We start from the raw sequence: 26,576 nt of genomic DNA on the forward strand, positions 1-26,576 counted from the left end.
GGGATACAAACTAGTTGGATATTGCTATTCAAGAGGTATTTTGTAACTGAAATTCTGAAAACTAATAGGGACAGAGATCCTACAATTTCTCTATGAAATCACCCATAGAATCAGTGTTGTTCTTGGTAAACAGAGTCTTATTTTGGTGGCATTTAGCAGTGTAATGCAAACATTCAGTACATACTGCCATATACTGCTAAGGAATAATAAAATGCACTTACGAGCAAGAATTTTCTGGAGATAGGATTATTACAGCCACGAATGTCTGAGGACAGACAAGGCAAGGTTTGGAGGGAGAGTTGGTTCTTATTTATTTAATAAGTTGGCTCATTGTTGGTCTAAAAAATAGAACTGCCATGCATAAAACATGGCCTTTGTGACAGTGAAATGAGTTTTTATCTTTAGTTAAGCATTGAAAAGGATTTGAAAATGTAAAATTTGAGAAGAACAAATTTAACATAAATTAAAAAAAAGCAAAGTAAGGTGTATGAGGAAAACAGCAGCTATTACAACAGGAGCAATTTACCAAGTTGTCAATCTGTAATTTTTTTATTTTTTACATTTCTGATCTGTTTCATCATGTGTAAAACCATGCCAACACAAAGCTCAAAATCACTTATATTGAGGTTAGCATGACAGAAGTAGAGAATAAATAGCTCGTCTTTCCAGCATGATAAAAATTCAAAGTAATCATGCACTATTCTATGTTTAATTTTAGATAGCCAAACCAGATTAGGATATCAACATTAGTGCATAAGATATCATCTAATTTTAGCATATTTGAGGCAAGAAACAAACTGCTCAGCTTGCACAAGTTAATATGCCTATTTAAATAGTTCGGAGGATCCAAATCTGTATTTAATTCAAAAGAAGTGGTGTTGTAATCTAGTCTGACATGAGCTATAAACTTGCACAGAGTTGTCCATGTCTTAAGCATGTCTTCAGAAGGGCATTCAGTCAGTCCTGAAGACTTGAAGAGCTAAGAAGTCTTCTTTGAACAGACAGTCTCATTGGTTTAAAGAAAACAAGCAAACAAAAAGAGAAGAGAAGAGAAGAGAAGAGAAGAGAAGAGAAGAGAAGAGAAGAGAAGAGAAGAGAAGAGAAGAGAAGAGAAGAGAAGAGAAGAGAAGAGAAGAGAAGAGAAGAGAAGAGAAGAGAAGAGAAGAGAAGAGAAGAGAAGAGAAGAGAAGAGAAGAGAAGAAAAGAAAAGAAAAGAAAAGAAAAGAAAAGAAAAGAAAAGAAAAGAAAAGAAAAGAAAAGAAAAGAACCACTACTTTCCTTTTCCCTACTCCCTGTGAACTGGTCTATTTAGCCTTCAAATGCTGCTTTTTGTTGTCTTTCTCTGCTAGCTAAAGAGCCATTTACTAGGGGATCATCTTAACTGAGCAGATTGAATTGTTTAAATCTCATGCCAGGGCTCTCCTTTACCATGTCTATGTTGTAAATATTATGTTAAAAAACTGGACACTAAAACCCAGAGGTCAGTCTTAGACCACTGATTGTGGACACTGCATACAGAGTCAAGGCATTACCCAGTTCCCTTTTCCCTTTTGCCTATAATCATGGACAATCCCACGCCCTCCAAAAGTTAATGCATATCAGAATAGTCTCTAATAGTGCTGCATGAATAAGACTTTTTATATATACTGAACACATTTTGTAACAAGCTATCTGTAAATTAACAAAATACATCCATTTTCTTCATAAAGATCATGTGTCTATCTCTCTTCTCCCTCTTATAACACCTCTAGGGCAGTGTAACCTGCATATTGTTGAGCAGAAGGTGTTCTAGGCAGGAACTCTGTGTTTATAGGAATCTGCACAGCAGCTAGTGTATTTTGGACAGTGCAATATTGAGATGTTAATTAAAAAAAAACACAAACATTTAGTAAAATAACGCAGAACCAGTAAAGGATGACTCAGATAGACTGAGTGCAACACAACACTTGTGGGGAAAGGTAAGAGCATTTTACCTAACTATAAGGCCCTGAGCAGGATCTGTGTAAGACAGAGAAACTGATAATATGATTAGGATATATTCTCCTTGCCCCTAGCTGATTGAGACAGATATAATCTCTGGGATCTACGATCAGCATTTGTAATTGTTTAATTTTGTGCTAGTTGTGACCTTTGAGGTATCCAATAAATAATTCCTCAAGGAGAGGGCATTAAGAAGGTACTGTATGTGGTATTTCCTTTCCCTGGCTGAAACTGCCCAACAGCTTATAGTGAGATTAATAGTAATGCTTTGTACCGCACTTTGGAGAATCATGACAGCATGATTGAAATGGTGGTGCTCCAAGGTAGCAGAGGTGCCGTAGAGCTGAGCTAAGGCTGATCCGCTCCTGAAACAGAATGCAGGGAGTCAACAAATGCTGCTCAGTTGCTTACAAAGCAGATTTCAGACAGAATTTAGTAATGAAAGCACGCAGTCATACTTGCCCTTATCCATGTCAGCGACCACACTTGAGAGTTGGCCAGATCAAAATAGTCATTTATAGCCAAATACATGGCATTTATGTTTATGCTAAATACCATCAGCTGACTAAAGATAGTTCCTGGAACAAAGTTATGGAATGCAGCTTCCAAGGAGCCTTAGCAGTGCTGCAGCACAGCACTGTGCAGTAAAAACAGACTGTATCAGCCTTGAGCAGGGGTCAAGAGATTGACTCTTCTGTTACTTTTAATTTTCAGTTATTAGTAGATATTAACAAAAAAAGGCTTACAAAAAGGTGATTACGTATCTTTAAAAACAAACAAAAAACAGGTTCAAATGCAGTGAGGTTCTGTCTATATCTAAAAGCACACACTTAAAAAAAAAAAATACTAATGTAACCAAAAAACAGCACTGAGAGTAGTAAATGTAAAAGTAAAGTTTGCCATCTGTCTAGAATGTATTTTTTTATCATGTTTATTATCTAAAACAAAATCAAGCTTCAAAAGGCACAGAGCAGTTGGGTTTCCCAAGTTTAAAGAACAAAAACCTATGAAATACAGTTATTAAATTGAGAATTGTTGAGAGGTGCAGAGAATTGAACTGGATTGTCAGAATAGTTACTGTTCATCATTACTTCACTTCTGGGACCCAGCCTAGAGTGACAAGATGGGTTTTCTTTCCAAAGAAATGAGAACAAGAGATTATGCTAGAGACAAACAGAAAGAGTCTCCTAGGAAAATAAACTATAAAACTGCACCATACTGCTATTTAATTATCAGAAGCAGCTATATTAGAGAGAAAGATGTCCAGGAAACATCATCCCTAGAGAATGTGGTGTTGAGATATATAACAGAGACATTTCAGACAGCTGTGATATTGCCTTCATTGTATACCTCTTGAACTTTCAGAACACAGAACAGTAGCGCTGAACACAAAATAAGAAAACGTGCTTAAATTTGTAAGCCAAGTTAGAGAAATAAATCATAGCTGCTGTTATGAAAACTACAGCTTCCATTTTCAGGGATTATTTTGTATGTGTGGGAATCTTTGTCTTTTGTTAAATGTCTTCAGCAATTTCTTTATGGAGTCATAAAATGGCACTCTCCTCTTCGTAGTCAGTTGTCAAGGAAGTTTAAGTGATAGCAGTTTGATGCTGAAATCTCTGCCTTTAAGTCAGCCATCTCTCTGCACAAGAGATGTGTCTGTGCAATGTTACAGTAGAGAAGTAGTTAACTTAATCAGAGCCTAAAATGGCCTGGATGTAAATCTTAGGTTTCATTTTGGTAAATTAGGAACATAAACATCAATCAGCTGAGCTTCCCATTTGTCTCATCTTTTTTGATTCTCCTCCAGACTCAGCTGCGAACAGGCATCTAGTGGTGCTTGGTAACCTTTGCACCACGAGCTCTGTCTTTTGAGCACTGCAATTGATTTTCCTTGCTATAGTGATTGAAGATACAGACAGTGTCATTGTTTCATTGAGATCGTATAGCAGCACCAATAGCTTAGGAAATGGCAGCTTAGCAAACATCAGAAACATCAATATGAGTGATGGTCACTAAGGATACTCAGCCCCAGAAACGCAGCAGCCAGTGCATATTACACACTGCAGCAAACAGGCAATTCCTGTCTTTCAAAACCAGATTTTGGAAACAATCTGATCTTGGTAAACAGAGTTATCTTATCACCCTACAACGTACCCTCAAACTTTCCATTAGCCTGCTGCTATTTCAGCAACTCATCTAAGGGTAGCAGCTTGGATGGTAAAAACAAACATGAGTCAGGGCTGCTGGATCAGATCTTAAGCAACTTGAATAGAATGACATTCACTTTTGGAATTGAAAATGGTCTGGAGAGCAAGATTTCACTTAGGTAATGTAACAATTTGCCTGTGAGATCCAGCCTTGTGCTGTAGTGGGTACTGACCATGTCAAGGAGCAGCCAGCGCAACCCTGCCTGTGGCAGCAGGACTCCAAGCATATGGAACTCTGAGAACTGGCATATGGAGCAGGCAAGGAGGTGGCATTTCTACAAACCAGGAGCAGCCCACCTACTGCAGATGATATGCAGCAGAGCTCCAGCATGATGGTAGCAGTTTCATACTCCGTATGCCAGGAATTATATGCTTGCCTAAACCATTTTGAAAATTGTTGGGAAAGCAGGATTTCATTTTAACCTTTTTTTTTTTTTTTTTTTTTTTTTTTTTTTAATTGCTTAGCTAGGTTATGCTTAACTTAATGCATTCCAGACAGTGAGAAACCCAGATAGATTGTCTCAGTATTTTCTGAGTCGAATACCAGAATTAATAATAACAGAGCAAGAGAGGAACATCAAGTTTTGGCACCACATTTCAATATTCTGTGTCAGCTCACAAGGATTAACCCAATCAACAGCCTGATACAAAGGACAAGGCAGCAATTACCCCAAAGAACAGAGAATTATAAAGATGGATAGTCCCTCACTATGTACAGGAATAAGAATACTTGGCCTTGGCCTGGGAGGCCTGAAATTAATGCTTCATTCTTTATCCTGCTCACCTTTTGCTCTTCTGTGGAAGAAAAACAAATTAAAGTAATAAGAATTAGAAAACTTACTTGGCTTGGAAGGCATTGTTGGTTCCCCTGTGGTCAAGGTCGTGACACAAGCATCCCACAATCAAAGCTAAAATTTCAATTTCAGTCAGAATCTCTTGAAATCCTGCTGTCTGAGAAAAGGAAAAAAATAGCAGCTGTAACTATCAGTAGCAAAAGGGATAAGTAATGTTAGTCCATCAAGCAACAGCCAACTTTGTTTTGATAGCATGAACATATCAGTAAAGAGAAGATAAATGCTTTACTGTCATATTATGTTCCCTGCTGCATGTTAGATGGTTAGCAGAACAGATACGTCCTTAGAGTGATGTGTTATCATCTCTCCATTGCATTTCCAGCATGGCATTCCCCCACTACCCAGAAAGCAGCAATGGCAAAAAGAGCTGAAAACAAACACCAACTACACACTAAGACAGGAACCGGAGTCTCTTACCAGAGAAATACAAACCAAAATTGATTTCATTTTGAAATTATTGTTCAGTAAGTACTTTAACACGGATTTCTTCAATTCTGAGGTGGCCATTTTAGTTAATCCCTACTGTCAAAGATATCTAATTTGTTAAATCAAAAGACCTATAAAAGATGCCAGCTGAAATATACTCTATGGAACTGGTATGAACAGTTAAGAGATTTGTTATCTGAGACATGTGAAATGAAGTGACATGATTTAGGAGGAAATATCTCAAAAGGCATAATTCTGCTGCAGATGCCCACTTGAATTTGATATAAAGTTTTGAAATTTGATGTACTGAAATCCCCCACAGCCAATTCAGACCAGATATGCCAGTGTGAATCCCTACAAATATTTTTTGCCCCTATACCTCTTCTTGTACAGAAGATGTGCAACAGCCTGAACTGCCTCATGCCAGAGAAGCACCACCGCTACTGCCAACCTCAAGCACCCTGAACAGCTCATGTCTGAGGAGGTGCTGAAAGCTGTTTGAGACACTGTAGGCCTGGTGCACCTTACCCACAACAGAAACAACATGGTTCTTCAACTCTTCAGAAGATTCAGGGCATATTGCCTGCAACAATGACTGAAATGGAAAACTGTTAATCCTTTTCTGTCCATGGCATCAGGCTTGAACCACATTCTCCAACTAGCCACATGATCCAGTTAGCAAGAGAGGAAATTGTATAAAAGAAACAATTTATTTTGGAAGACAAAACCTAACTTGAACAGTATGTAAGAAATTCTGCTGATTTTGAGTGGAGCATAATTTCACTCTCTGGCAAGAAGAGCATTAAGTGATACAAAGACAGTAACAGTGGGATTTGATGTCCTTGCACTTCCGCAGGAACATACAGCTCACTCAGAGATGCCAGTCATTGTTGCAATACCAAGTGAGAACTTTGCTATTCACTTGGAAGACCATAAATTCTGCTTAAACAAATATGTATTTAAATGCAAATATTCTCTGTTTTCACAGTTTAAAATGTGGCTGCAGTTAATTCTTAAGCAGTACAGGGAATCAACCCTGCTCCAGGTTGCTCAAAAGTACATTTTAGCATGAATGATGGAAGTGCAGGACTTGCTACAAATGCTTTATAACTGTGTAAAGTTTATACATCTAAAAAGATAACTAAATATGAGGAAAAAATATTCCATTCATGTAATATCCACTGGTGTACAGATTAACCTGACTATTACGAAAGGGCTTCTCCTGATTCTTCTTAAAATTTCAGTACTAGACACTCAGGCAGAGGAAGTTATCTAAAAAATAGTGTTTTCTGGTTTTACTCTTTAAATATTGCTCTTGTATAACAAAAATAATAAAGGTCTATTTAGGGAAAAAAAATTGAAAAGAGGATTGTAACTGACAACATACCATTGTGTCAGCTTTCAGTCTAGAGAAAGCATTCATGCTGAGTTAAAGCAACTTAAAATAGAGGTTTCATAATAGAATGTTGATACTGTAATAAATAGCCTTCAGCATAACAGAAGCTTTGATTAAACTCAAAGATTCAACCTGTATCATAAATGCAGGGAGACTGATTAAGGAATTTATTAACAGTAGCAATATCTTGAAAATAAATTCAACATTTAATCAAAAATATTGTCATAGAGTATATGAGAGAAACATAGCATATCTTATTTAATAAGAACGTTCAATTTAAAACAACATCATTGTAAGAGGATCTTTTTTTTTCTTTTTGCATTACGTTCAGAGCAGAGAATCCCATTTCCTCATTTTTTGAATTTACAGAGAGAAAAAAAAAAAATACACAGCTGTATACGATGGCACAGTAAAATTTATTTTCACCAGAAAAAAAACGACCCATAACTCACGAGTGGCAGAGTCTCCAGTGAGTTATGGAGGTCATTCTCTCATGTGAGGAAATGAATTGCATTCGTTATACCTTGCTCCACATTATATGTTTTGTTAGTAGCACACCAGATGTGATTTTAATTTTATATTACTGACGTTTTCATCTTTACTTCTTGAGCAAAGTATTAATATGATTATCAAAGCTGGGCTTCATCCTGTGGTTTACTCTCACGCGACATTCCTAACTCAGAGGAGTAGCCTTGCTTCAGTGCTCGTCTTCAGAATATTTGGGTGAGCCTGAAGCACAGCTCACAGGACCGGGTTTATAATTCTCCAGTGTCTTGAAAAAAACAAAACCTATATTTAGGCATACAGGAATATATGGTACACATACAGAAGGCTGACACACCTGGTTTAAGCACTGCAGGATTTCTGTTGGCTTGTTTAGCCCAGCCGGATTTTGCTTCTGTTTTCAATGAGAGCATGGTGAGGCCATCAGAGGCGAATCTTGTTAGCATGTAATGTAGTAGTGTCTAATCTGTTAGGCTAACCCTTCATGAAAACTCCCTAAAATAGACCTATTTATTTATATTTGTGGTGCAGATAACATTATTGATTTTCATGGAAAAACCAGAAAAAGACTACAACAACTTTAGGAAAGGGTCTTGCATATTGACATATTCATATACACAAACCCTGCAACCGGGCACAAATCAGTATCTCTACGAGGCAGAGAATTTTCCCTTCTTGCAGATGAAAAGCAAACAAGGAGGCATACTAAGCAGGATGGCTCTCCCAAGAAAAATGCAATACGTGCAAACCTTGTGCTATTACTAGTCTCATGACTATCGCTTTTATGTCTCTTTTCACAAAATCAGTCTTCCTATCTCTGAAAGCAAGGTCCCAGACTGCCTGGCTTGCTTTTGTTCTGCACCAAAGCCACAGCAAAGCAGGACAAGACGTGGCACAGTCAAAAGACTCTGGTGCATGTGCTGCCCGCCTGGAACTGCCTGCTCATTTCACTAGAAGACCCATGTACTGAAATGAGCTGAGCTTGAAAATCTTAGATCACCTCCCACAGATATGTGTGCTCCCACACTGCTTGCTTAAACGCATCCTGAAATTAAGCTTTGAATGCGGTCACAGAGTTCAGCCTCGCTGGCCTGCTGTTGGCTGTTGAAGAAATCGCGATCTTCCTCCTCCCTGCTGGCTGCGGATTTGCGATTTGGCCGCCTCCAGCTGAGATGGAGGTACCCGGTAGGAAAGGGTTGCTCTACCCAAAACAAAACCTGCCTCAAAGCCGGCCTCGGAGCTCCATCTAGAGGACTCTTTCCCCTCGCAGAGGAGCTGTGTGGAGACGGGGGCTGCGGCTGCCTCGCTCCCGGCAGCGTTCGGCAGCAATCCCCAGACGTTGTCTGACTTGACTCTTACTGCTCAGAGTGAAAACCTTCTATCTTTATATAACTTAACAACAGGCTTGCCACGCTCATAACACTTTTAGAAACTACCAGTGCCCACGTTACAATGAGTTTTCATTTAAGACCATCAGAAAGTGTCCATAGGAAGATGTGGCTGGTTCCACCCAGCCGCACAATCTCCACTCCCAAGAGAAGGGATGACTTCTCTCACTCTCATCAGAGGTCTCTGTCTGCTTTGCCTCACAGCTTGTTACACTCCCTAACTGCTCACAGAACCTAACCCACACAACTTGCAGGACAGACCAAGCACATCGCTGATGTCATTTACCTGCCTGAGGACCTCACGCTCTGCTTTTTCTTTAAGGTACTGGTTGTGCTGCCCAACCAGGAACAACAGCTGGAAATCCAAGCCAACTGTGCCCTATGTAGAGTTAACATGCTACAGCCCATCTAAAGGCTGTGTAACACAGTGGAAATATTTCAGTGGCAGCAGACCAATCTGGTGTTTTTAATCACTGTATGATTAGCACAGGCAGTGCAGGCTCCACTGATAACACACACAGACTGATAGCATGCAAACGCTGGCCATGCTGGCATCTCAGCAGCAACAAGAATGTAAAAATTCAGTAATTAAGTCAGAAGATTGTTCCTCTGTCCATAGGAAATGTTCTTGTATTTGAAAATGCAGCCTTTGCTCTGGGGATCCTCCTTTTGTTGGTTCCTCATGAAAATATTCTAAGATGCTTTTTAGTGATAAATGCTCCTCTAATTATATAACATAAGCTTATGCATCAACCATCTTGTTGAAGTATCACCTTATGAACATCATAGTTTTACTAGAGCCTAAAATATTCATTTCATTTGAAATTTTATCTGGAGATATGGAAAAAAAATTAAAAAGCACAATGAAAAGTGTTGTATGCACAGAGACACATTGCTTCTCTGTTGCCATATTAAGCAGAATCTTAAACAATCAGAACCATGGTCTTTTTACAGATATGTTTGCAAGAATTAACTAATTAAATATGCATTATTTATATAATATATATATATAAAATGGTATATTTATATATAATATACAATGGCAAGGTTGATGTGGGTTAGGAAGAGAGAGTATAAAAGTACTGGTACTTTGAACAGAATTAACTTGTAGCTGAGAGAAGATATAGCTATTGATGGTGATAGAAGTAAACAAAACGCACCAGTATTACAGTGTCCAGTGAAGACAAAAGATTCACATAGATCACTATGGAGGAAGATGATCTTAATGTTTTTAGGCAGTATTTTTCACAACAGCTCGGATGAAATGGGAGAAGAAAATATTAAATATCAACAAAATAAATAATTCTTCTAAATCTTCCATGTTTTTATATCTCGATTTAACAGTCCAAAATAAATGTCAAATTAAAGAGTTCCAAAAGGAAAGCGTTATTGTAAGATGAAGATCCATAATAACAAGCTTAATCCAAGACTTCCATCTGTTTTCAGTCACTTTAATATGCCTGTGATATCACTGTCACTAAAACACTATAAGGTTTTGCCAAACACATGCCATCTTAAGTTGAATAACCTAGTTCTGTGTGCATATCTACTGCAAACGAATGAATATCATAACAACCAGAAAAACACATTGGAAAACATTTAGACAGGTAAGGAATGCAGCACTAAAAGATCTTATGGGATTGTGTCTGTAGCGGGATACTTACAGTTAACATGGCAAACATTAGTTGGCACACATTGAAAGCATGTCTCCAGTTGTGATACAAAACCATTCGATAATTCTTCCTAACTGTCAAAAGCCACCTACACAGCGTCTGAAATGAAAAGTACAAATTTTATCAGGGCTACTAAACGCGTGCAAATGGACAGAGCAGTGCCAACATGGAAGCAGCAGATATCTCTGCAGAACAGATGGTTACCTCGTAGTCAATTTTAAATTTCTGAACCATTCCAAGTTCCATGAACATCCGCAGGGCTGCAGTAATCATGGCATCCACATCGAGTGAGAAGTCATCAAAATGGATGTCATCAATGCCAAGCTCTGACACCAGAGGGATGTTTGCAGTCTGAAAATGCCAAAGGGAAAGGGAAAGTTCTGATTCAAAGCTAGGTCCTTTTTTCCTATCTCTCTTAAAAGAAACCACCCGTACGTCTGCTCTGATCTGCCAGTATGTCCCCTGCTGTATGTGAATTCCAAGCAACAAAGCCTTCATCTGAGAAATACAGACTGGTCAGGCTAACTAAGGTAGGGAACGGGGGGAAGGAGAAGAACCCGACGCAAGTGGAAAATACATCCCGACTGTATGTGGAGCTCACATACAGCAGTTAGGGCTGGAAGAGCTGACCACTTAACAGCTACTGCAGTAACACAATATATTCCAATGCAAATTACAATGCTGTAATGTGAGAAACATCTGGACAGCCAGCAGCTGTGAATTTTAATTGCTACCATTCAGAAATGCAAAGTAAATATACTGCTCTGCAGAATTTCCTCATCCAAATGTCCTCAAGTTTATAAGCACACAAGAACTGTTGGCTTTATATTGTTCACATAGAACCAAGAGTAGTACAAGAAACACATAGCAAAAATAGCTTTCAGAAGAACAAAAAAAAAAGTCAATAAGCTACAGCAAAAGCCTTATATCTTCTTTCTTCCATTTGATAGCAGATTCACATTCCAATTGTAATAGAGGAATGAGCTTTTTGTGCAGACAAAAATGAATGAAGGAGTGTGTGGGACTGGCTCATGAATACTGTCATGCACATGGTCATGCTTTGGGTGGCCTGGTGGTAGCATCTGCAGAAGCCAGGTGGGGGGGCCAGCAGCCCCGAAGGACTTGCTTGCCCTTCCTTATGCCCCTCCAGAGCTGCTATTCATCTCCCCAGAGAAGGCAGGTGGAGGAGTCTGCCTCTGCTGAAGAAGCATCTGTTTGCTCTCTTCAGCAGCAAGAAGGTGATAGGTCAGGTAGAAACCTCACAGAGGGGCCGGGTCTGCCTTACAGGCCAAGAGCTGGACCATACTGAATTTGTTAAACTTGCCTGGAGTCAGCTAGCATGGCACATCCAGCTCATTTACATGTGCATGTAAAAATACCCATTTGTTCATGCCATTCTAAGTTCACCTTCAGAATTACAGCTTGTACACGATCACTTAACAGCTTCCTTTTGAAAACTTGAACTTTGAAATATTGCACCGTAACTATGACAAGTCGTTAAAAAGAAAAAAAGGTTTTTCTAGACAAAAGAAAACTGTCACCTCAATTATTACTTTACATGAAGATTAAGCTGGTTCGGCCATACATTATAAGAGCTGAGAGTGCAAATCTGCTGTTCAACAGCAGTGACACTGCAGTACTAACCTAGCTGCTAGCTAGAGAAAGCTCTCTGTTCAGTTCAGTGCCCATGCCACAAAAAGTCACGATATTACACCACTGAGGTTAACTGATGTGGGAAACGAAACAAATCCATCAAGCCAAAGACACAGCTGAACAACTTAGGGAGCATGCAGGAGAGAAGCAAGCTTGGTTAACTGCATACGTACTTTGCCTGCTTTGTCAGCCTGCTGATCAGGATTGAACCAACTCAACATCTTTTTTGGAACAGTTGTTGAAAAATTTAAAATAGTTATTAATGACACTGACAGGATTTATGACTTAATATTCCTTAATACCTGTCTGAAAAGCTACGCATTCAATTCCAATGTCAAGAATGAATGAAGATGTTGTTAGATGTGAAACAGGAATGCTGCTCCAAACTACGTCCTCCTAGACCTTCATTGGTCAGCAAAAACTGTGGCTTCTTATCCCCTGGTTATTATTCAGAATTTGGAGGATACTCAGGTTGCATACGAATCTTTACCCTACAGATACACTCACTGTGTAGCAAATGTACTCTATTCAAAATATCTACAATGGAAGAAAAACTTTTGTCCATTTTATTTATTTCTTAGAAAAGTTTAAAGAGGAAAAACGCTGAAACAGAATAACATCACTGTAACCAGCCCTGCTTGGAATTGCTTTACTGAAACCATCCTTACAAACATACTGCTGCATTTTCACCAGCCATGAAGTGGGCTCTGACTAAAGTTTTAACTTTTTTGTTGTTGTTGTTCTCTCAAAGGAAAACAGATATTTCCCTTGCAATTTTCCACTTGAACAAAAATCGTATTTACCGACCTGTTACAATTCAAGTGCGAACACTTGAAGCAGTTGCTCAACTGTGACTGTTTTTCCTTTTCTCAAACAATAGAGAAATAACAATATATTCCAAATCTATTACAAATTGAACAACAGGATATTAACAAAGCAAGTCAAAAACAATTTCTTCCCACGTCAGTCTGAAACTTTTAAATATTTATGAGATTTTACATTCCTAAATTTAACAGGAGTGCCATAATCCAAAATAACAGCTGAATTAATAGCCAGGAGATAACATTTGTATAAAAGAACCATTTGCTTTACAACAGCAATAAAGGAAACAACAGAATTATGAGTGTTGAGACTAATTTGAATAATGTTTAAAAAAAAAATAATGCTGTGGGGCTGCAGCAATATTCCAGCTGCACCTGGCGTTGTCTGTCCTGAGCTTCTTATGTTGCAAATGCAACAGTCCAGGGTTTATAAGAGAGCAGTCATTAAAACTTCATTTCTTTAATTACAAAGACATAAAAAATATTCATAATACAGCATATTAAAGCATATCCAGCCCTGACATTTTGCTGCACTGCAAGAGAAATTCCAGTGAATTCCTTAAAATAGACAGCAACAATAATGTTATCTTCCAGGAAAACAGAGGGGATGAAAGTACCACGACAATAAGAGGAAGGGGCAGGCAATTAAAAATTCGACTTACACTGAAATTATTTTCTAAAGCACCCCAGTGATTTAGGATCACTTAAAAGGCTTGCTTCCTTTGGAATGTTTTGATGTTCAATTTCCTCTTTCTAAAAACAATTAAGAATATTACACACTGAAGTCTTCTTACCCTGTGGACCAAGCAATTTCAAGGCTCTTCATTCTTGAGAAATATTCATGCGACTTCTAAGAGCTTACTGTAAATTAAAGCTGGATGAGACTCCTCTGGTCACATCTCTGCTTTAATTCCAAGAAGTGATAATAATCATCTTGAAAGGAGCCATGAACACAAGCTGGAGTTAGCTCAATGGATGTGACTGATCTTGCCCAAAGTAGTACAAACTTAGTACCTTACCACCGGTAGACGGCTTAAGAAAGAGAAGCATCATGCTCCCATAAGAAAGCATGGGGCAAAAGACTGTAGCTACCCCATACTTGGATGTGCACAGACTGGGATGGATAAGGAAAAGGGAGAACAAATATGCCTTTGTACTCAATTCAGAATAAAAGGCAAGTTCTCCTTTCCTCATTACTCTGCTATCATGGAAATTGCTTCATAGGCTTATTAGTACATGTGAATGGCAGGGAGGGAAATAAGAGACTGATCAAATCTTAAACAAAGCTACATCAACAATATTCAGCCCTTTAGTGGCCACTGATGACCATTGAAATTCCAAATGCATGGAATAACTATTAACTACAGAATCCCAATCCTGGCGGCTGTCAAAGACAGCCTGTGGTTCTCATTCAGTAATAATAAGCCTCTGTGCTGCTGTGGAGAAACAAAAAGCTAAGAAAGAAAGAAAACTTTAGGAAACTAAGGAGTCAAAGTCTTAGGGAAACACTGAGAGCTAAAATTCTTCAAATAAAAGCTGTTATCTGGTGCTCACACCTTAGTGCTGCTGAATACAAGTATTTCACAGCTTTGGAAGCATACAACATATACTGTATAATTGCTTTATGTTGTTAGCACAGAACTAGACAAGAATGAAGTATTCATTCCTAGTCTTTCATTCTTGAGACAGTACATATGTGCGTGTATACGTATGTCAGAAAAACGCAATATAATACACACGCACACATGGAGCATTTTACAGTGTTCTTGCTGTAAGGGCTGAACAAGGCACTTGCAAGCAGCAGAAATCAATCAAGACAAGCAAAAGGGGAAAATTCTGCCGCTCTTACACAGCCTGTTTCCTGAATGAGATATAGGCATTATATTCAGCTTGGTTAATGTTACTGCAAATTGCTTTCCTTTTAATCCTGCTTTCAACTTCTGTCATGTACCACCCTAGTACCTTCCTAATGGCCAACGCTGCTGTTGAGAAAGTATACGCAAAACACACCATTAAATGACCGCTTGTATTCATTAATGCCACTAAGAAAAATGAATTAACTTTAAATCAATTTGTAGTTATAAATAATACAAGAACAATCACTTGAAATGGGTAAAAGGAAAAGCAGTGAAGTTCCCTCTTCTCATTCCAGTTACTCAGACCAGCAGTCCAGTCACGCTTTGCCATCACGAAAAATGCACAGTGGGAGACACCTCTTTGTAGAGAAATAACTATATAACCTTAGGGACAAATATGAAATGGCAATTTGGATAATTAGCAATCTTCTGTAGAAAACTTGATTATGAGACAAGTCTGGATGAGTGATGGAGAGAGGGCAATTTGTAGTTTGATTATCAGAGGTCATCACAGACTAACTGGCAACTTGAGAAGTTTCTCACACAGAAGATACCTGAAGGATATAATTGTAGAAAGTTCATTCAGCATTACATATAATATACAAAAAAAACCAGATTTTGATCCCATGCAGCACTGAGAACACAGGACAAAATAAGATTTGCACAATGGATGATTTTGAACTAATTCTTTTAACAGCATATTCTTAGCAATCATATATTCCATATTTGATAATGTGATGAAGTCAGACTTGAGGCCCTTTTAAGTATCTCTGCAGTGTGACACTCAAAGATCAGAAACTGAAAAAAGCTTGAAGTTGAATCATCAAAAACTGTGCAGAAAGCATGCAAGTGGAGTCTTCTTCATCTCTCACTTTATCTTCTATGAAGCCATAGTGAAGACAGTAATTTCAATGGCACAGATTTTTATTTCCAAAGGGTTCTTTTCATGTATTATAAAGGCCCCTGAAAATACTTGCTTATATTTGTATCTGCAGGCTTTTAAAAAAAGAATGTACCTTTATTGTCAGCTATGAGCAGTAGTGGACAAATCCTGAAAATATTCACATCCATGGAGGACCAAAGCCTGTCATGCTCCAGTCTGACACATTTCTTACTCTCTCCAAAGGGCAAGAATCAAATGCTACAGCTCAGCAATGTTTGAATGCCCAGAGCAATACAGATTTAAAGGCCTCCATCTGTTACTGCAGGCTGCAACTGGCTGCCCTTCACGGTGCTGAATCAGCATTTCTTGTCCAATAACCAGCCCAGCAGGAGCAGGACAGCAGCATTTAAATGGGAGTTTATAATATTTACAGTAAAGGGAAGTGGGTGCGGAACAGATTTAAAGCATGTGTCTGCATTTTTCTGTGGACTTCAATGTTAATGACTTTTTTAATATGACTATCACTGCTGCCTTCTGCAGTAAGACCACATGGAGTCACAGAGCCACTTTTGTTGGAGAATATTTCTTAAGACCAGTCAGTCTAGCTCCATACTCAAGCAGGGTCAAAAAAGTAATACTCCACCTGCTCTTCAAAAACTCTCATCAAATTTTGATTCCCTGAATGAGGGCACTGTAGGAAGCAATACTTCAGTGGATGAAACCAGAGACAAGAGAAACAGTAGTAGCATTTTGGCCCCACCTGAAGGCAGGTGGATGGAAGCATTATATAAGGAAAAGCTGTGCTCCTATACACACATTTTGCCATCACCAGATCTACAGGACTCCCATCTTTTGTGCACTGGTTGCTGTGAACGTTTCATCCAACAACTGCTCAGATGTAAAAGGCATCACAAGTCCCTCAAACGGCATTTACAGATTTTAAGATCTTTCAGAGTAACCCACCAGATAAGCAGTGGGTTGCAATAGTGAAAGCAAACACTCAAGCTCAGCCCCAGATCCTAGAGCGGGTATCCGAGCCCTTTACTTGAAAAGGTCATTGTGTTATGTCACAATCTCACATCTGTAAACTGAGAATAATGCTATTCTTGCATCCAGCTTTAAAATCTGCAGATGAAGCATAGATATGTGGTATACACTGCTTCTTTTTCAACTGGCAAATTAATGGGGCAGCATGCAATTTAAACAAATTGTGGAACCAAGAAAGCTGCATTCGGTCTTGTTTCAAATGTCATGTTTTGTAAGTGGTCAAATCATATGTAACTACTTCTGAGCGTGAATATTGCTATTTGCTTTAATTAGAAGAGAAACCTCTTGGCATTAAGAAAGCTATTAATTCTGCTCCTACTAGAACAAGGAAAGTAGTAGATTAAATAACATCACTAACAAATATAGCTCTTGGCAAATGCTTTCATTATCACACATTGTGGTCATGGCAAAAATATGCTATTTACTTTTTGATTTTGGCATAATGGCACATGTGCCTGAAAGGAGGCCGTCTTGTACTTTCAGTTTTAAAAAGGCAAATGAAGAAATGTCATTACAACATTTCACTTGCTGTTTTCAAAGACAAACCCAGAACTACATCTGAAAACCTGGAAGTATTTTTAGTGTTCAGTTAATCCTGCCTGAACGTGCCACTTTCTGAAACCTAGACCCTTCAAAAGGAATAAAAAGTTTCACGAAGATAAAAATACTACATTTAAAGTTCTGTTAAAAATTGTAATGGAAAAGATACAAAATACATTATTTATTTTGCTAAAAATCAATCCACGACATTAAAGTTGTTGTTTAGTACAGAGAAACAAAATATATAGCAGTCTATAAAAGCAACAACAAAATTCTATTTTAAAAGATCAGAGACATAAAATAGAAACAATTAATGGTCTGAGTATCTATTATTCTTAAGGCCAAAGTACATAACCACAGCAGCCCAGGACTGGAGTTTTACAGGGCATGCACATTGTACACAATGATCTCCCGAGGCGCACAGGGGAGCGCTCACGTCCTTTTGGCGTATGGTGATTAGGAAATAGCCAGTGAGTCACATACTACAGGCTAGCAACTGTCTACTTTTTATGACCACTGGTGCAGATGAGAAGCTTGTACAAAAGAGACCATTCAGTCTCAGTCCCAGAATTTTAAACAAATGCAAGCAGCAAACCTAGGGCAAATATTTCTCTGTGATACAGAATAAGTGTCAGGCATGCAAGGCTGCCATTTCCCACAACAGCCCCATTTGGTTTGGATAGGCAGAGTCAGCTTTGTTGCTCGCATGGAGAGCAGAATGGGTAATGAGGACTGATCCCCTCATGGCTATGAATTTGAGAGAGCGAGGAAAAAAGGGACTGAAAGGCAGCCTTCTTCACAAGAAGACCTAGGAAGGGGAAGGAAGGCTCTGGCTTCTTCCTTGAAAGCTCAGAAGAGGAACAACCTGATTAGAAGTGAAAGGAACAGGGTCAGGGTTCTCCTCACAGAGTAATGTGAAGAAGCAGGGAGGAACCAGCTCTTCTGGTGGCAAACAGCCCAAATTGTGCAATTCCAAGAAGGACTCTTAGAGTTCTCGAGAGAGGAAGAAGTGAAGGCATTGTCCAGAAGAGAGAGGAAAAAAAAAAAAACAAACCAAAAACCCACCAATAAAGAAACAAACTCCTTCCTGTTACCACAATAGCAAATGAACTGGTGTTTCACTGTTTTTCCTGTCCCACTGTACTCTGGCAGCACTCACCACTCCCTGACACAACCTGCAGGAGCTCTGCTCGCAGGCCATTGCCATGGGGCCACAGGAGTGCTGCCTGAGCACTCAGCAGTGACGCAGGATGGTGTTCCTGCTGGCCACTGAAGTTCTTTTTGTAAGCACCTGTGACAAATCAGGCTGGCAGACCAGTGACTGGTAGAGAAAGTTATGCAAAATATATGAGAGGGCTACTACATTGCTGGGGAGAAAGTCCTATTTCAGGTCTGCTAGAGTGACAGCTATAGCACACTATTGCTAGGCAGACAATAAATAATGCTGAAAATACCAACAAATTTACAACGTACATTTACAGAGAAACCTATTGAGAACCCCACGGCGATTGTTCTTAAAATATGTTTTATCTTTTTCTCCTTAGTTTTCATCAAGCTTTGATTGCAAGTTAAAAAAAATAAATAAATCCACCTTTCCTACTCTGCATCCATAAGTCACTCCGTAGGCACGCTCAGGACTGCTCAAAAGTCCTCAGCAGGGTCAGTCCGGTTCCCACTCTTTGAGCCAACATAGATTCCCCCCACAGCCATCCGGCGGAGCAGCAGCTTTACACATGACCCACCACCTCACCACATTATTACTGAGAAAATACAAAATTTATAGGTCCTGTTTTTTCAACAAAAATAAATAATTAGAGCTTAAATCTTGTATTTAGGTCCTTATTTACTACCTAGATCTTACTAGCTTTATAAATTTTCTTTAACAGTTGACCTTCACTCACTGCTATTTTGAGATGGAAGGCTGCAAGACAGCTTTAAAAACTTGTTTTGAGTTGTTCACAGAGTTCGTATTGAAGGTCTTACAAATACAATTAACCAGCCTCTAATGTGGTAGTAAGATATTTGATGGCTATTACCGCTCCTGTTCTCTTAGGTACCTTAGATCTGCCAAAGTAAGGTTTTGAATATGCTCACAGTGCTTGCTTAGAAAGGAGGGGCTGTAGCAGCAGCCACCGGAGGAGTGAGCCCTGGTGACAAGGTCTGTCTGCAGGACTATCAGGGATACTGAGGACTGTAGAAAGCTGTAGAGCGCACCTAATACCTGAGCCATCACTGACTCAGTAAGTCTGTTAGGGTGCAGACAAGTGAGAAGTGATCAAGGCAAGGAGGTGGATGCGGGCCCCTATGGGGCCGCTTTGCTGCTCTGCATCAGAGTCTCATCCAAAAAGGATGCTGTATGTGCAGGCAGAACAAAAATGTGCTGGATAACACTGATACCTGATGTTTTCAGCTGCTTTGCATGCATTCAGTCCTGGGTACAGCTTGTAGCACAGCAAAAGACTGAGCACTTCATAGAAATGGCTCTATAAAAAATTCAGTTTCCTGCTTTTGCCTGGGGTGCAATCTGCACATTTTCCATACAGTTGAACCAGGAAAAAGAAGTACGAGAGTCTATTTCTCATACATTTAAAGTGTTTACACTTTTAACAAACTAGGCTAAAAATGCAGAGCTACCAACATCAATTTCTGTGGAAGAAAACGCATGTACTCTGTCTGAGATTTTGCCCAGACTAAAACATGAGACATCTGAGACTGAACCAATTCAGGAATCCCTCAGACAGATATCGGAACAATTTAATAACACCAACAAGGTTGTAGTCTCCTATAACTGCTTTACGTAATACATACTAACCATAGTTTTTGCTGGATGACACACACCCATACACCCCAATTATAAACCTATTTAGAAAGCAACTGTGTATCCACGCAGTTTTTTTTCCTTTCCAAAATCCCAGCACTTTATTTAATGCAGCACAGGAGCAGAGCTGTTTGCACACTCCCATACAAGAGCAGGTCTCCCAGCAGCGCCTCATCCTGCACCAGCTCGTGGAGGAAGGTGCAATAAAAGCTCTAGGTAGGAGGCTGTGAAAATAACACGGCTGAACCCATCACGATACTTCTGCCAAGTCTCTCTGTGACCGTGCAAAAAGGACATGCTGCCCATTCTGCTAACACATTCCAGTACGCCCACACGCTCAAAGGTTACGATATTGTGAAATTGCACTGGGATTACCTTTTCCAGGATTGTACCAGCTAACAGAAACACTGCTAAGTGCTCAGCCTTAAAGTGGAGCAAGGATGGCACCCAGTGGCCAAACAGATTCATCTCAGAAAAACATTTCCAGCTATTTTCCATTCCTCACTTGTTTGGGCTTTAATTATGAAAAAGGTTCTACCTCTACTGTGAGCTGTTTGACAGGGTGAAAGGGCCTTTTAAGGCCTTAGCTCCTTTCTTTAAGGGATATTTATGTTTCCTTTTGTAGGTTTTTTTTTTTTTTAAACCTATAGAGGTACTACCATTAATAATTTAAAATCAGTGCCAGCAAATGTTTATGACAAACAGCTGTTTGCAGTCAGAACCTGGTATATAGAAATAAACAAAGAAAAGTATTTTGTCCCATGTAGAATGCATACTGGGGGACAAAAGGAAAGATTTCTTCCTGATTTTAGAATTAATATTGCTATTAAGGAACTTGTTTAAAATTAAAGCTGATAATATTAATGACAGACATAAAATTTCCACCCAAATGGTGAAAAGCAACTTGATTTTTTAATCAGAGAATTCCCACCTATATATTAAAGTCTCCTGGGTCTATAGAACAAATTCCGGCTGGTTAAATCATGCTTTTGATTATAAAACATTATTCTGTTTTTCTTTGTTTCTTTGACATGGGATGTGACTGACAGGGAAAGAATTACAACAAACCCACAGTGAAGACCTCTGAAAGTACCGTCTTTCAACAGTGCTTCTAATTTTTCTAATACAGATTATATATGAATCTTTGATTGATACTCCTCCGGGTTGAAATATAATATAAATATAAATTCCCATACTATTTTATTACAAGTGCTGATTTAAAGAAAAATCATTCTTCAAACACTCCTTACACTCCTCAGCCTTGCATGACACTTTAAACGTATTCTATGCCTTATCACCTCTTGCATGGTCGTTGGCTAAATACTGGAGCAATGTTGAATTGTACTTATTTGTCAAAAGTTTTCCTGTTGAGGTTTTTGTAGAGTATGATGGCTGATCAGCAGTCCTTCTGACTGACAGCAGGTCTGTTAGATAATGAATCATTTCATCTTCAGCTGGGAAAATGCTATGTCACCAACAATCTCTTTTTCTTTTCTTTCTTTCTACTTTTTTTTTTTTTTTTTTTTTTTTTTTTTGTAGTTTTGGATGTGAAAACAGAAGCCACAAATTAGAAACTTCCCGTGTGCATAACAAATACACTAGTTGAGCAAAGGAGTAGCTTTCTTTCTCTCTTTTTTTTTTTTTTTTAAAGTATGAGTAAATTAACTGTTTTATTACTCACTCTTCTGTTAAAATTTTCTGTTGAAGTACCATTGTATTAGTGTGTGTAATTACTAAGAAACTGAAAAACAGCTGCTATTAAAAGGCAGTAAATATTATTTTAATATACTCTGAATGACTTTTAATACTGTAGGAGAATATTAGAAAACAGCAGAAATTCCTGGAGCTCTATTATAATCTAAACCACTTGAAATATATTTCAGGGTTTTTTTGTTTGTTTGTTTGTTTTAAGCTACATAATAAAAGGACCAGTTTTAATCATGCATGATTTTTTTTTTTTTCAGTGATAGAGGTTTATTATTTTTCAAAGCCTTTAGCAAGGGTACTTAAGCTGTAGCACCACTGTGAGGAAGCTGACCTCAGAAGTACTCGGTTACATGTATTTCTAATTACTGTGTCTTTACTCTGCAGTCAGAACATCAACATTGATTTTTCACATTTGTTTTCAATCCTAGCCTTTAAACCTCTCTCTCTTTAACCTGCAATTTAAAACATGCATAAATTGTTCTGTACAGGACACATTTAAGAATTAAAAAAAATAATCGTTTACATAGTCAAATAACATTTGTACAGTTTCTTACTGGCATCTGTCTGACTCCCTTTGCCCTGACTTAATCCACAGACCAGAACCTATTCTTTGCTAAAGGAAGACTGTTACTTCTTAAGTTCATTCAGTGACCTGTGCTACCTCAAACTTAACATGATGTAATGTGTTGGAATGGGCATATGATTAAATTGTGGGCTTCATCTAGGCCCCAGGCCATAGATTTTTCACTTTTGCCTCAACTCTCTGAAATTTCATGGTGGCTTTTCTCTTGAGAAAACTTTTTAAAACCAGGATTTACTGATTTCCTGTGCTCAACAGTAAACCAGCTTTGCACAGGCTCATAATAGAAATGCAATACAATTATTTCTAATCATAAGGCAGAAGTGCTGAAATATTTAAATAGAGGTGTTTTTGTATTTCGTATCTCTCATGGAACATATTAAAAATAGCTCAGGTTTTTCCTCAATAAACTGTAAGATTGTTCTTTTATATGCTTTATCTTCATTAAACCCTATCGTAATGGACCAGGTTTCATTCTGGGAGGAACTGTTGCACTGTAAGAAATGCACTTGAGAGCCACAGGTCCTGGCATTGCAGAGAGCTGAAGAGCAGCTTCATAGAGCAATTGGGAAACACTTCCAGACACAGGAAGGGAACACTTCTTACTTAAAAGACAACAACAAAACAACACAGTAATTCAGCAAACTCAGGGTTTCCATCAGACTATACCTTAGGTTTCAGAGATTCCTCTGCAGCATAAACATAGAGGGCAACATCTCTTCTGGGTAACATAGTGATGTAAAAAAAGCAGAGTTTTTTCTTTTCCCTCTTCAAACAACATTGATGGAAGGCACTGGTTAATAACGTAACAAGGGCACTACTGTGTCAGACTAACATTCCTTCTAAGGCCTGCTCCTTAACTCACAGTGATGGACATAGGGTGCTCCTCCCAGCTTCAGCAAGATGCACCTCAGAGATTGCCTGAGCCAGAGGCATCTGCCTTCATACATCAGCCCTCGTTTGCCTTTTCCTTATGTTATCTTTTTTAAAAAAGCAACAAAACAACAAAACATTAATAGGTCTCAATTTAACCATGTTTTAGAGAGAATGAAATCTATACCCCAAGAATTTCATTAATGCTCTTTAACCTAAACACTGCATGAGAAAAGATGACAAGCAGCCTTTCACTATTCCTCTTTACCATGCCTTTCCATTTCCTCTCTTCACTCAAATTTAAAACCATTTTCCAATTTCACGTATCCCTGAATGACAGAGCATTCGCTCTATGTCAACAGATGAGAGCCTCACATTTCAGAAACTAGAATTAAAAAGCAGTATTTTATTTTTAACCATTATTTATTTGTAATAATTTTCAGTGCATTTCTGCCTTCTTGTTTCCATGACAACTGAAGACATAGGCATGTGTGTTAGGGTACAAAATCATGTAATACAATAAAAACCTCAGTTTCATGAATTATAAAGCTCTCAACACTATGCTCTAGGTCTTGTTTTACATCAGCTGTACATGTGGAAAAGCAGGAAAAAATCATCAGTGCTTTACATCTTGCACACGTGCATTTCCCAAAGAGGAAGGTACGCAGCTCGATAGTAACAATTCAGCACTGCTGCCCCCCCGCCTTCTCCTTGTTTTACCTTTTGCTGCTATGCAGAACGGGGACCTGAGCCACTAGAAAAGCAATGGGGAAGAGTTCTGTGCCAGTCCCATCCCTCCTGCCACACCCAAGAGTAGTCAAAGTCTGTTTGACTAGTCTTGGTGAGCAATCTTAAAAATACTTCAATATGTGAATAATTTCACACACTTACAGAGTGGTGTGGGGCTCTGAACAACTCCATGTGCTTCACCATATTCACAGCTGAGACCATGGCTTGCTACACCTCTTCTGCAGACATTACAAGTCTGTGACCCGTTGTTGAATCCACGTTACTGGGCAGATCCAAAGTGTTACCTACACAGCCAAGTGTGGGAAACCTCATCTTCCAGCTACACATGTACACATGGAGTAGTTTGTAATTGGTCCAAAACAAAAGGCAGCTTGTCTTTCATTTGCCAAGTAAGAATAACGTAATTTTCATAAAATATTACAAACAATTTAATTACCATGATATAAAAGTAATTAGCATAGTTCTAAGTCAAAAGATGATGACACAGCAGAAAATAGTATAGCTTAGGAAAGCATTCCCCATCCTTACAGAGTTTGGAGATAAAATGGATATATAAAATTATATTTTCCGTTGTGCTGCCACTGTTCCATTTTTAGGGTGGATATAAAAATTGTAACAGCACATGACATGAATACCAAATTCACTTTATCTCATACATTTAGTGCATCTCCCAGTACCAAACTCATGGAAACCAGACATTTTTCATTCATTCAGGTGTTTACAATATCATAAAAAACAGCAGTCCTAAAAGTTGTTTCCCATTTCGGTTCAACTCTCTTCATTTTTTACTCCATTAATACCTGTTTTTTGAGACACACACAAAACCTCCCTTTGTGAAGGTAAGTCTTAGCTAGCTACACCTCAGGCTACGGAGTTGAGAAACACAGGGATTGTTATTAATGCTGCATTTTGAATTGAAGCCTCTATAAAGCAGGTGATACATTATTTTCTGTTGTGCAGATCTCCTATGTGCTGTTTGACCTAAAAAAGGGAATCTCTCACAGGGCTATAAATAATGCATCATAGTCATTAAATATTGATTTGGCTTATACCATTCACAGCTGCATAATTAGGTTAGCTTTTTAAAAATAGCTTCTTGTATATTACCCATAATAGGACAGTGTTTACATATTCTCTTTGGAAACTATATTAAATTTAAAAGTGATTTGTGTCTGTGAGACAGCTTGCTGTCTAAGTCACAGGACTTGTTCATTTCTGTCTCAGGAGGCAGTAACTCCTGCTATAAATATCCTGCCCTGGACACAACTCTGCATTCGTTACTCACGTATCTTGGCTTTCTATATTTGCCTAAAAGGTGACTATTTTTAGGCTCAGAGAGCCTGCATTTCAATGAGAAGAAACCTGGCACTGAAGAACACTGCTATAGGATATCATCAATCTTAGATTAATCAGACCTCATTAATCTTAGATTTTCTATTCCAATATTACAAGTGCTTTTATTTAAACACTAACACTAGAACATAATGAAAATAACATCTTTTTTCAAGTTTAAAATATAAGATGATGTTCAGCTGCCACAGATTTAAAAATTATACATATATCTAACTTCTGAAAGAATAAAAAGTAATGTTGATATAGTTATGATTCACTGGTGTTTTACTTGAATTTATCCCACCAAAACTCATTTTGAATTTAGTGCTGTTATGCTGATAGTACTGATGAGACGTATAGCTACAAATCAGGCTTAAGACTTCATTCTTCTCAGATGTGCAGTGTGCTCAAAAGTACTGCCTCCTATTTTATTTTGTTGGCCTCCAACATCAGAGGCAGGTGTGGGGGGTATGGCAGTAGAGGTTGAACCTTCCTATTAATTATTATTATTGTTTTGTTACCTTGGAACAGATGGCAGCAGAAGGACAGTCTGACAAAATGGTGTCTGATATGGAAACATGGATTCAGTAAAGGTGTGTCACTGAACTCCTCCCTGCAGAACAAATGGCACCCACTGACCTTCATCAGTACTTGCTGAACATTTATGGAGACCAAACAGTGGATGTGAGTACAGAGAGGGGTGGGTGGTGCATTTCAGTGGTAGCAAGTGGGGTCACCTCTGCTGGTGCAGATTTTTCAAAGCACAGCATGCAGCCTCTTGTTCATCTCTGGTGAAAACACAAAGCTAATGGTGGTGACTATGTTGAAAAATAGTGATTTGCATCTAAGAATTTGCTCTATCAAATAGTGCTCTTGTGCACTTCGTATCTGTTGTAGTTTCTGTGGAGATAAATAGGAAGCATTACTCCCACAGCAGCCTACATACATTTTGACTTCTTTTAATTCATACACCTCAAAATGCACATCCTCTTTCATATAACCTGGTAGTACAGTGTATATCCCACATACAGGTCTAATGGTAGGCATGCTGCAATTAATTCTGATTAATAATTAATTCTGATTCAATAGGTTTTTTTTGAAACTCTATCCATTAAGTTTTTCTTGTTTTTTTTGTCATTTTAAAAACTTAACTATTTTCAGGAAAACACACCGATTTTATCTTGCATATCTACTCAAAGTTTTATTTAAAATTCATTTTAAGTGGGCATGAAAAAAAGGACTGAAGCTTAACTTTTAACTTTTTTTTGCCAGAGACCTTGTTCTA

At 38.4% G+C, this 26,576-nt stretch overlaps 1 protein-coding gene across 4 annotated transcripts in view; it reads right to left on the reverse strand.

Annotated features, from left to right (window-relative positions):
• PDE11A (phosphodiesterase 11A) overlaps window positions 1–26,576 on the reverse strand; it is a 126,797-nt gene that overhangs the window by 28,413 nt on the left and 71,808 nt on the right. For all 4 annotated transcript variants that reach the window (XM_052675773.1, XM_052675772.1, XM_052675774.1 and 1 more), the window contains exons 11-14: window positions 10,636–10,782; window positions 10,423–10,530; window positions 5,032–5,141; window positions 2,255–2,345 (exon numbers count right to left, since the gene is read on the reverse strand). In XM_052675773.1, the coding sequence (XP_052531733.1) occupies window positions 2,255–2,345; window positions 5,032–5,141; window positions 10,423–10,530; window positions 10,636–10,782 (456 nt within the window). The remainder of the gene's footprint in view (window positions 1–2,254; window positions 2,346–5,031; window positions 5,142–10,422; window positions 10,531–10,635; window positions 10,783–26,576) is intronic.

The sequence above is a fragment of the Tympanuchus pallidicinctus genome, unplaced genomic scaffold (genome assembly GCF_026119805.1).
Source record: "Tympanuchus pallidicinctus isolate F22 unplaced genomic scaffold, pur_lepc_1.0 scaffold15, whole genome shotgun sequence".
NCBI lineage: Eukaryota > Metazoa > Chordata > Aves > Galliformes > Phasianidae > Tympanuchus > Tympanuchus pallidicinctus.